Source organism: Rhinoraja longicauda, chromosome 23 (assembly GCF_053455715.1).
Source record: "Rhinoraja longicauda isolate Sanriku21f chromosome 23, sRhiLon1.1, whole genome shotgun sequence".
Taxonomy (NCBI): Eukaryota; Metazoa; Chordata; class Chondrichthyes; order Rajiformes; family Arhynchobatidae; genus Rhinoraja; species Rhinoraja longicauda.
This window is the reverse complement of record NC_135975.1, coordinates 37132023-37144392: the sequence shown is the minus strand read 5'-3', so window position 1 is coordinate 37144392 and position 12370 is coordinate 37132023. Positions and strand designations below refer to the sequence as shown.

Here is a 12370-nt window from a genome sequence, read left to right as displayed (position 1 = left end):
AGCAGGGTCACTACATGGCCACAGCAGGGAACATGGCCACAGCAGGGTCACTACATTGCCACAGCAGGGTCACTACATGGTCGCAGCAGGGAACATGGCCGCAGCAGGGTCACAACATGGCCACAGCAGGGGACATGGTCGCAGCAGGGTCACAACATGGCCACAACAGGGTCACAACATGGCCACAGCAGGGTCACAAATGGCCACAGCAGGAAACATGGCCGCAGCAGGGTCACATGGCACAGCAGGGTCACGGCAGGGCCGCAGCGGGGAACAAGGCCACAGCAGGGTCACAACATGGCCGCAGCAGGGTCACAACATGGCCACAGCAGGGAACATGGCCACAGCAGGGAACATGGTTGCAGCAGGGAACATGGTCCGCAGGCAGGGGTCACAACATGGCCGCAGCAGGGTCACAACATGGCCACAGCAGGGTCACAACATGGCCGCAGCAGGGTCACAACATGGCCGCAGCAGGGTCACAACATGGCCTCATGCAGGGTCACAACATGGCCTCAGCAGGGTCACAACATGGCCGCAGCAGGGTCACAACATGGCCACAGCAGGGTCATAACATGACCACAGCAGAGAACAAGGCCGCAGCAGGGTCATAACATAGCCACAGCAGGGTCACTACATGGCCGCAGCTTGGTCATAACATGGCCGCAGCAGGGTCGCTACATGGCCTCAGCAGGGTCGCTACATGGCCTCAGCAGGGTCACAACATGGCCACAGCATGGTCACCACAAGACCACAGCAGGGTCACAACATGGCCACAGCAGGGTCACCACAAGGCCACAGCAGGGTCACAACATGGCCACAGCAGGGTCACCACAGGGCCGCAGCATAGTCACAACATGGCCACAGCATGGTCACAACATGGCCACAGCATGGTCACCACAAGGCCACAGCAGGGTCACCACAAGGCCACAGCAGGGTCACCACAAGGCCACAGCAGGGCCACAGTGTCACCACAAGGGTCGCCGCAAGGTCACCACAAGGGTCGCAGCAGGGTCAGTTCTGCTGCAAAGCTCGACAGGACCAAGGCTCTCTGAGCTTTGAACAATGGGGGTGAGGAGGAAAGGGTCTTGTCCGGCAGGTGAGGAAAGGAGGGGCTCACGGACTGGCTTGTAGGGGTAGGAGGAATCAGGAGTCCACAGATTACCTTAGTTTAGTTTAGTTATACAGCGCGGAAACAGGCCCTTTGGCCCACCGAGTCCGCGCTGACCAGCGATCCCCACACACGAAGGGACAATTTCATATATTTATACCAAGCCAATGAAACTACAAACCTGCACGTCTTTGGAGTGTGGGAGGAAACCGGAGATATCGGAAAAACCCAAGCGGTCACGGGGAGAACGTACAAACTCCATACAGACAGCACCCTTAGTCAGGATTAAACCCAGGTCCCTGGTGCTGTGAGGCAGCAGCTCTACCGCTGTGCCACCTCTGAGAGAAAGGGGGCCAGAGGAAGGAGATGGGGGGGGGGGGGTCAGGAACTGGCATGTAGTGATGGGGAGGAAACAGGAGGCCACAGATCAAAGGGGTCAGGGCGGTCAGGCCAGGGGCACTAACTCCCTGCCACCTGATACACAGCAAACACCCAGTCTGGCATCAGTGCAGGCCAAGTCACTGGGGATTTATAATGCAGAGATAGATTCTTGATTAGTGCCGGTGTCAGGGATTATGTGCTGAAGGCAGGAGAATGGGGTTGAGAGGGAAAGATAGATCAACCATGTTTGAATGGCGGATTAGACTCGATGGGCCGAATGGCCTAATTCTGCTCCTATCACTTATGAACTAATGACTGGCACCTTGCGACAGGATGAATCGTTTCCTTTCTGACCGACTAACCGAACAATGGGGTGATCTGACTCCACTTGCTTGGCTTCCTCCTTTCCCCATTCAATGGACCACTACATCACTTTGGATGCTTTCACCTACTGCTCTAAAGGACAGCTTTTAATTTTTCTCAAAGTTGCATTGTGAATGGAGTCTGAAGTAAAGAGGAAGAGCAGGCAACACAGTAAAGGGCAGCACAGTAGCTCAGCAGTAGAGTTGCTGCCTCACAGCGCCAGAGACTCGGGTTCCATCCTGACTGCGGGTGCTGTCTGTATGGAGTTTGTACGTTCTCCCCGTGGGTTTTCTCTGGGTGCACCGGTTTCCTCCCACACTCCAAAGACATACAGGTTTGTAGGTTAATTGGCTTTGGTAAACTTGTAAATTGTTTCTCATGCGTAGGATAGTTTGTGTATGGGGATGGCTGGTCGGCACAGACGGTGGGCTGAAGGGCTCGTTTCTGCCCTGTATCTCGAAACTAAACACAAATTAATGCTCCAGCAATACCCAAAAATCCCAGACGTGCACATCACCTCATTAACACTGCCGACATTTACCTTGGGAAATCGATTAGTTTGTGTACCTCAGCCTGCAGGGTGGACGGAATGCCTCAGAATGCCCTGTACAGAAGGAACAGTGCTCATCCTGCATGTAGCTGCATGCCATGCATTGTAGCGAACTGCAGGTGTGGGTGAGGCTGATAACATCCAGACACACTTTCATATCCTTGTGCAAGTGAACGCTGACTCAACAAGTCTCAAAATAGTGGAGCAAGGAAATGACTGCAGATGCTGCTTTAAACCAATGACAGACACAGAGTGCTGGAGACAGACAGATACAGTGGGTCAGGCACCATCTCTGGAGAAAAGGAATAGGTGACATTTCAGGTCAAGACCTTTCTTCAGACAACCCTCAAAGCAGATTGCCCCTCAGCCTTGAATCTTACCGTGAGAAGCGTATAGAGCAGAACAGGCCAGCAGGGCGGTGCAGCGGTAGAGTTACTATCTTTCAGCACCAGAGACCCAGGTTCGATCCTGATCACGGGTGCTGTCTGTATGGAGTTTGTACATGGACAGATACAAAATGTTGGAGTAACTCAGTAAGTCAGGCAGCTTCTGTGGAGAAAATAAATAGGTGACATTTTGGGTCGAGATCCTTCTTCAGACTGACCCGAAACATCACGTATTCCTTTTCTTCAGTGATGCTGCCTGACCCATTGAGTTACTCCTGCATTTTGCTTCTATCTTCGGTATAAGCCAGCATCTGCAGTTCCTTCCTCCACGGAGTTTGTACATTCTCCCTGTGACTCCGGGTGCTCTGGTTTCCTCCTACATTCCAAAGACGTGCAGGTTTGTAGGTTGATTGGCTTCTGCAAATTCTCCCTAGTGTATAGAACTAGTGTACGGGTGATTGTTGGTCAGCATGGACTTGTTGGGCCGAAGTGCCTGTTTGCATGCTGTCTCTCTAAACTACACTAAACAGGGGGATGCGAGCATTGCTTACCATTGCAGCTATTCCTTCGGGATACAGGAAGCGGTTGTACAGCGAGTCCACAGTGTCGTTCAGCTCAACGTCACATTGCCTCTGCAGTAGAATGGGACCCGTGTCCAGTCCATCATCTGCCCAGAAAATGGTGAAACCTCCAGTCTTATCTCCATGAATAAGGGTCCTACACACAAAGAACACATATTTAGCGGTTCCTCTGCACTCCGGCTTCATGGCACACCCCAGGGAGCCAGTTACAGTTCATTGTCACGTGTGCCGAGGTGCAGTGGAAAGCTTTTGTTGCCTGCTAACCAGTCAGCGGAAAGACCATGCATTATTAGTACAGGAGTAAAGAGGTTCTACTGCAGTTGTATAGGGCCCTGGTAAGACCACATCTGGAGTATTGTGTACAGTTTTGGTATCCTAATTTGAGGAAGGACATCCTTGTGCAGTGCAGCGTTGGTTCACGAGACTGATCACTGGGATGGCGGGACTGTCATACGAGGAAAGATTGAAAAGACTAGGCTTGTATTCACTGGAGTTTAGAAGGATGAGAGGGGATCTTATAGAAACATATAAAATTATAAAAGGACTGGACAAGCTAGATGCAGGAAAAATGTTCCCAATGTTGGGCGAGTCCAGAACCAGGGAACACAGTCTTAGAATAAAGGGGAGGCCTGTGGCGGACACGGAGCTGTCCGTCCAAGAATGAGGCAGCACACTGAGTTATCCAACACCACTTTATTCCGTGTGTCGCACCCTCCTTCCCAACTCTCTTATCTCCTGCTCTTGGACTCCTTGTGACCTCTCACGAGCCTCAGGTTATGTACTGTGTGTGGCCCACCACCAGGGGCCGCTACATGACCTCCCCCAGAACCAGAGGCGCAGAAACGGTCGGGCAGCCGGACGAGGCGGCCAGACCTTGTACGCACGTTCCCGTGCAAAGGAGTCCTGCCCTGTAAGGGCATATTAGGTTGGGCCCGAGATGGAGGACGCCCCCGACGACGGGGCTGGGCCTCCCGTACTGGCTCGCTCAGGTCCAAATGGGCCGGTTTTAAACGGGCCACCGATACCGTCTCTTGCCGACCCCCCATGTCCAATACAAAAGTCGTGGGCCCATGCTTCAGCACCCGAAAAGGACCTTCAAGGGCGACCTGTGTGCGTCGCGCCAAAGAAAAACGTACGAGCTGTTGGCAAGAGCCGGAGGCACATACGATGGGGTGATCCCATGCCGGGATGTTGGGACAGGAGCCAGGGCGCCAATCCTTTCCCGCAGACGGACCAACATGGCGGATGATGACTCCTGGGGGTCACCGGTGTTCGGAATAAATTCTCCGGGCACGGTGAGCGGAAAACCGTAAACCAATTCCGCCGATGAAGACTGCAGGTCTTCTTTAGGGGCAGTGCGAATTCCCAAAAGGACCCACTGCAACTCGTCCATCCAGCCGGGACCGGTGAGGCGTGTTTTTAAAGCATCCTTAAGACGGCGGTGGAAACGTTCCAACAACCCATTGGACTGGGGGTGGTAAGCCGTAGAGTGGTGAAGCTGCGCTCCCAATAGGCGAGCCATTGCAGACCACAGTTCCGACGTGAACTATGACGTCGGACCACTGCACGTCCCGCTGCTTGCCTGACAACAGATGGAATAAGGGCCGCAGTATTCTCGCCGCCGCCGGCACAAATTGGTGGTAGAATAGAACCATGCCCACAAACTCCTGCAGGCCCTGCACTGTGGATGGTCGTGGAAACCGGCGAATGGCCTCCACCTTGTCTGGTAAGGGTACCGCGCCATGCCGCGTCACCCGGTGGCCCAGGAAATTGATTGCTCGGAGGCCAAACTGGCATTTAGCCGGGTTGATCACCAGCCCAAATTCATTGTGGCGATGACACAACAGCCGGAGGTGGGTGCAATGCTCCTGCCGTGAACAACTTGCCACCAGGATGTCATCCATATAGATGAAAGCGAAATCGAGTCCCCGCCCAACAGTGTCCATCAGGCGTTGGAATGCCTGCGCGGCGTTTTTGTTTTTAAGGCCAAAAGGCATACGCAGGAATTCAAATAACCCGAAAGGGGTGATGATGGCGGTTTTCGGCATATCCTCCGGTCGCACGGGGATCTGATGGTAACCCCTGACTAAGTCGATTTTAGAAAAGAACTTGGCCCCGGCCAGATGGGCAGAGAAATCTTGAATGTGTGGGATGGGATACCGATCTGCAATTGTGGCGTCATTTAGGCGGCGGTAGTCACCGCAAGACCTCCAACCGCCGGACACCTTGGGCACCGTGTGCAGTGGAGAAGCCCATAGGCTGACCGAGCGTCGGACAATTCCCATGGCTTCCATCTTCTGAAACTCTGCTTTCGCCATCTGCAGTTTGTCGGGGGCCAGTCTGCGGGCGCGGGCATGAAGCGGTGGTCCCGAAGTGAGGATATGGTGTTGAACCCCGTGCTTGGGGTCGGTTGCGCTGAATTTAGAGGTCAGAATTTCTGGGAAATCGGCCAAAATTTGGGCGTAGATGTTATCCACCGCTGCCACCGGGTCGCGGACTGGCACAGCGGACGCAGGAGGATGTAAGGGAATTGATTCTAGTGTAGATGCATGGACCAGGCGTTGACCTCGCACATCCACCAGCAGAGATTGCGCCCGGAGGAAATCCACGCCCAACAGTGGCTGGTGTACATCTGCCACGGTAAATGTCCAGGAAAAGTGGCAAGCACCAAATATCAGGGGAATGGTACAGACACCATATGTCCGTCAGTCTGAAGAAGGGTCTCGACCCGAAACGTCACCCATTCCTTCTCTCCCGAGATGCTGCCTGACCTGCTGAGTTACTCCAGCATTTTGTGAATAAATCGATTTGTACCAGCATCTGCAGTTATTTTCTTATACCATATGTCCGTATGGGGCTCCCATTAGCGGCGGTCAATAAAGGACCCTGATTGCCAGCACATGAGTCCATCCCGGACGGAGGCACCACGCTGATTTCGGCCCCTATATCCACCAGAAATCTGTGGCCTGACCACCGATCCCAGGCATATAGGCGATGGAACTTGCCGGCTGCCGCGGTGATTACAGGCGGCCGGCCCCAGCGTTTCCTGGAAACGTACAGGGCGGACGGCATTGGCGGGCTGCCGAGCCCCAGCGTTGATGGTAGAAACACCATGCCCCGTCACGGGTTTCTCTGGCAGGCTCGGACGGCTCCGTGGAGTCCCTGGCCGGTGTGGGTCGAGACCGCCGCGTTTTCCCGGGCATTGTGGACACTTGGCCTAGCACCCCAATTCTCTGTCGCGCGGACACCCACAGCTCGTCGGCACGCTCCCCAAAAGCCTGAGGGTCTTCGAAACTGCCAGGAGCGGGCACATATCTTCTGGAAGCTGCTGCAAAAAGGCATATTCAAATAACATGCAGGGCTGGTGGCCGTCCATGAGCGAGAGCATCTCACTCATTAGGGCCGAGGGCTTCCGGTCACCCAGCCCGCCCATGTTGAAAATACGGGCCGCTCGTTCCATCCGACTGAGCCCGAAGGTGCGGATTAGCAGTGCCTTGAGGCCCTTGTATTTCTCGGCTTTCGGTGGATTCTGCAGGTAGGGAATTATACGCCCGGCCGTGTCTTGGTCAAGTGAATCGACTACGTAATAGTAACGGGCCCCTTCAGCTTTGATTTTGCGGATGTAAAACTGCGCTTCGGCCTGTTGAAACCATACCCGAGGCTGGGCGCTCCAGAAGGTAGGTAGTCTCAGTGAGACAGCGTCCAGTCGGGCCTGCTCGGCGGTGGTGGCGGGCTTGTCGCTGTCTGTGTATTCGTACATGCTGAACTTCCAAAATGTCTATTTTGGACGTCGGGGTCACCAGATGTGGTGGACACGGAGCTGTCCGTCCAAGAATGAGGCAGAACACTGAGTTATCCAACACCACTTTATTCCATGTGTGTCGCACCCTCCTTCCCAACTCTCTTATCTCCTGCTCTTGGACTCCTCGTGACCTCTCACAAGCCGAAGGTTATGTACTGTGTGTGGCCCACCACCAGGGGCCGCTACAGGCCATTTAAAACTGAGGTGAGAAAAAACTTTTCACGCAGAGTTGTGAATTTGTGGAATTCTCTGCCACAGAGGGCAGTGGAAGCCAAATCACTGGATGGATTTAAGAGAGAGGTAGATAGAGCTATGGGGGGCTAGTGGAATCGAGGGATTTGGGGAGAAGGCAGGCACGGCTTATTGATTGGGGATGATCAGCCATGATCACAATGAATGGCGGTGCTGGCTCGAAGGGCCGCATGGCCTCCTCCTGCACCTATTTTCTATGTTTCTATAATCCTCCGAGATTTTCACCTCCTCCAACGGGATCCCACCTCGTCACACCTTCCCATCTCCACCCCTTTCCGCCTTCCGCAGAGACCATTCCCTCCGCAACTCCCTGGTTAACTCACCTCTTCCCACCCAAACCACCCCCTCCCCAGGCACTTTCCCCTGCAACTGCGGAAGATGCAACACCTGTCCCTATACTTCCTCTCTCGACTCTGTCCAGGGACCCCCACAGTCCTTTCCGGTTAGGCATAGGTTCACTTGGGCCTCCTCCAACCACATCTACTGTATCCGTTGTTCAAGATGTGGACTCTTGTACATCAGCGAGACCAAACTTAGACTGGGCGATAGTTACGCTAAACACCTTCGCTCAGTATGCCTGAACCAACCTGATCTCCCGGTTGCTAAACACTTTAATTCTCCTGCCCATTCCCACACAGACCTTTCTGTCCTAGGTCTCCTCCATTGTCAGAGTGAGGCTAAATGCAAATTGGAGGAACAGCATCTCATATTTCGCTTGGGCAGCTTACAGCCCATTGGTATGAATATTGAATTTTCTAACTTCAAGTAATCCCAGTATTCCTTCTATCTCTTTCCCTCCCCCACCCAAGTTGCACCAACTTCTCGTTTTCACCCAACAAACAGCTAACTATGGCCTGTTTCCTTTATCATCATTACTTTTTTGCATATCTTTCATTCATTGTTCTTTATCTCTCCATATCACGTCTATATCTCTTGTTTCCCTTAACCCTAACTCGTCTGAAGAAGGGTCTCGACCCGAATTCTCACCTATTCCTTCTCTCCAGCGATGCTGCCTGTCCCACTGAGTTACTCCAGCATTTCGTGCCTATCTTTATTTGTGCGTGTGTGTGTGTGTGTGTGTATATGTGTGCGTGTTTATGTATATACACGCACACGTGCAAACAAAAAATAATAGCACAACAAGACAAAACCAATGCCCTCAAGTCTATGTGGTTCAGAGCTTATTTGGAGGTTGTGGTGTTTAATAGCCTGACGGCTGTTCCTGAACCTGGACATTACAGTTTTTAGGCTCCTACATCGTATACCTGATGGCAGGAGTGAGATGAGTGTGTGGCCAGAGTGGTGTGGGTCTCTGATAATGCTGCCTGCCTGTGAGAGTACAGACCCTTAGTCAGGATGGAACACGGGTCCCTGGCGCTGTGAGGCAGCAACTCTGCCGCTGTATCACCCTTAAACCCACGTGTTAAACCTATGAACATGACTATTCTCCATAATATTGTTTTAAAGATTTTGTTTTGTCTATCAGCCATGATCACGATGAATGGCGGTGCTGGCTCGAAGGGCCAAATGGCCTTCTTCTGGACCTATTTAAATGAACTACTTGCAATACTGCTGTGTTATTAATCTTGCTTTCCATTTGGAGTCTCCACCCTTTTTTAGATATTATTTCTCAGAAGTTGGGCGCTGCCAGACGCCAGCATTTATTGCCCATATTGCTCCTTATATTCATTCTCACAGGCAGGCAGCATTATCAGAGACCCACACCACTCTGGCCACACACTCATCTCACTCCTGCCATCAGGCATACGATGTAGGAGCCTAAAAACTGTAATGTCCAGGTTCAGGAACAGCCGTCAGGCTATTAAACACCACAACCACCAAATAACCTCTGAACCACATAGACTTGAGGGCATTGGTTTTGTCTTGTTGCGCTATTATTTTTTGTTTGCACGTGTGCGTGTATATACATAGACACACACACACACACACACACACACGCACAAATAAAGATAGGCACGAAATGCTGGAGTAACTCAGTGGGACAGGCAGCATCGCTGGAGAGAAGGAATAGGTGACAATTCGGGTCGAGACCCTTCTTCAGACGAGTTAGGGTTAAGGGAAACAAGAGATATAGACGGTGATGTGGAGAGATGGAGAACAATGAATGAAAGATATGCAAAAAAGTAATGATGATAAAGGAAACAGGCCATAGTTAGCTGTTTGTTGGGTGAAAACGAGAAGTTGGTGCAACTTGGGTGGGGGAGGGAAAGAGATAGAAGGAATACTGGGGTTACTTGAAGTTAGAAAACTCAATATTCATACCAATGGGCTGTAAGCTGCCCAAGCGAAATATGAGATGCTGTTCCTCCAATTTGCATTTAGCCTCACTCTGACAATGGAGGAGACCTAGGACAGAAACATAGAAAATAGGTGCAGGAGTAGGCCATTCGGCCCTTCGAGCCAGCACCGCCATTCAATATGATCATGGCTGATCATCCAACTCAGTATCCCGTACCTGCCTTCTCTCCATACCCCCTGATCCCTTTAGCCACAAGGGCCACATCTAACTCCCTCTTAAATATAGCCAATGAACTGGCCTCAACTACCTTCTGTGGCTGAGAATTCCACAGATTCACCACTCTGTGTGAAAAAAAACTTTCTCATCTCGGTCCTAAAAGACTTCCCCCTTATCCTTAAACTGTGACCCCTTGTTCTGGACTTCCCCAACATCGGGAACAATCTTCCTGCATTTAGCCTGTCCAACCCCTTAAGAATTTTGTAAGTTTCTATAAGATCCCCCCTCAATCTTCTAAATTCCAGCGAGTACAAGCCGAGTCTATCCAGTCTTTCTTCATATGAAAGTCCTGACATCCCAGGAATCAATCTGGTGAACCTTCTCTGTACTCCCTCTATGGCAAGAATGTCTTTCCTCGTTGCATCTCCCCTTCTCCTAATCGGCCACCATTCAGGTAATAGTCTGATTTCCTGTTCTTGCCACCAAAGTGGATAACCTCACATTTATCCACATTATACTGCATCTTCCATGCATTTGCCCACTCACCTAACCTATCCAAGTCACGTTGCAGCCTCCTAGCATCCTCCTCACAACTAACACTGCCCCCCAGCTTCGTGTCATCCGCAAACTTGGAGATGTTGCATTCAATTCCCTCGTCCAAATCATTAATATACATTGTAAATAGCTGGGGTCCCAGCACTGAGCCTTGCGGTACCCCACTAGTCACTGCCTGCCATTCTGAAAAGGACTCGTTTATTCCTACTCTTTGCTTCCTGTCTGCCAGCCAGTTCTCTATCCACATCAATACTGAATCCACAATACCGTGTGCTTTAAGTTTGCATACTAATCTCTTATGTGGGACCTTGTCGAAAGCCTTCTGGAAGTCCAGATATAACACATCCACTGGTTCTCCCTTATCCACTCTACTAGTTACATCCTCGAAAAATTCTATAAGATTCGTCAGACATGATTTACCTTTCATACCTCAGATCCTGGGGGGACAGGGCTTTCTCCATCGCTGCTCCCACCCTATGGAACTCACTACCCCAAACCGTTAGAGACTCCTCCACACTCACATTCAAAACATCGCTGAAGTCTCACCTGTTCAGTACTGCCTTCAACCACTGAACGTCACCTCACCTTCTGTCTCCTTTCTCTGTTCGTTTACATATTTACTTATTTATCTATTTATTCATTTCCCTATGTTCTCTAAATCTCTGTAAAGCGACTTTGAGTATATGAAAAGCGCTATATAAATAAAATGCATTATTATTATTATTATTATAAATCCATGCTGACTTTGTCCAATGATTTCGCCACTTTCCAAATGTGCTGCTATCCCATCTTTAATAACTGACTCTAGCATTTTCCCCACTACCGATGTTAGACTAACTGGTCTGTAATTCCCCGTTTTCTCTCTCCCTCCCTTTTAGAAAAGTGGGGTTACATTAGCTACCCACCAATCCTCAGGAACTACTCCAGAATCTAAAGAGTTTTGAAAAATTATCACTAATGCATCCACTATTTCTGGGGCTACCTCCTTAAGCACTCTGGGATGCAGCCTATCTGGCCCTGGGGATTTATCGGCCTTTAATCCATTCAATTTACCTAACACCACTTCCCGACTAACCTGGATTTCACTCAGTTCCTCCATCTCATTTGACCCCCGGTCCCCTGCTATTTGCGGCAGATTATTTATGTCTTCCTTAGTGAAGACAGAACCAAAGTAGTTATTCAATTGGTCTGCCATGTCCTTGTTCCCCATGATCAATTCACCTGTTTCTGACTGCAAGGGACCAAAAGGTCCCAGAAAGGTCTGTGTGGGAATGGGCAGGAGAATTAAAGTGTTTAGCAACCGGGAGATCAGGTAGGTTCAGGCGGACTGAGCGAAGGTGTTTAGCGTAACTATCGCCCAGTCTAAGTTTGGTCTCGCTGATGTACAAGAGTCCACATCTTGAACAACGGATACAGTAGATGTGGTTGGAGGAGGTCCAAGTGAACCTCTGCCTAACCTGAAAGGACTGTGGGTTCCCTGGACAGAGTCGAGAGAGGATGCATAGGGACAGGTGTTGCATCTTCCGCAGTTGCTGGGGAAAGTATCAGGGGAGGGGGTGGTTTGGGTGGGAAGAGGTGAGTTAACCAGGGAGTTGCGGAGGGAATGGTCTCTGCGGAAGGCGGAAAGGGGTGGAGATGGGAAGGGTTGACGAGGTGGGATCCTGTTGGAGGTGAAAATCTCGGAGGATTATAGAAACATAGAAAATAGGCGCAGGAGGAGGCCATTCAGCCCTTCGAGCCAGCACCGCCATTCATGGCTGATCGTCCCCAAACAAAAAGCCATGCCTGTCTTCTCCCCATATACCTCGATTCCACTAGCCCCCAGAGCTCTATCTAACTCTCTCTTAAATCCATCCAGTGTTTTGGCTTCCACTACCCTCGGTGGCAGAGAATTCCACAAATTCACAACTCTC

General features: G+C 51.1%; 1 protein-coding gene across 1 annotated transcript in view; it reads right to left on the bottom strand.

Annotated features, from left to right (window-relative positions):
- LOC144605022 (mitochondrial 10-formyltetrahydrofolate dehydrogenase-like) overlaps positions 1-12370 on the bottom strand; it is a 125199-nt gene that overhangs the window by 86850 nt on the left and 25979 nt on the right. The window contains exon 4 of the mRNA XM_078420063.1: positions 3343-3508. Coding sequence (XP_078276189.1) covers positions 3343-3508 — 166 coding nt within the window. The remainder of the gene's footprint in view (positions 1-3342; positions 3509-12370) is intronic.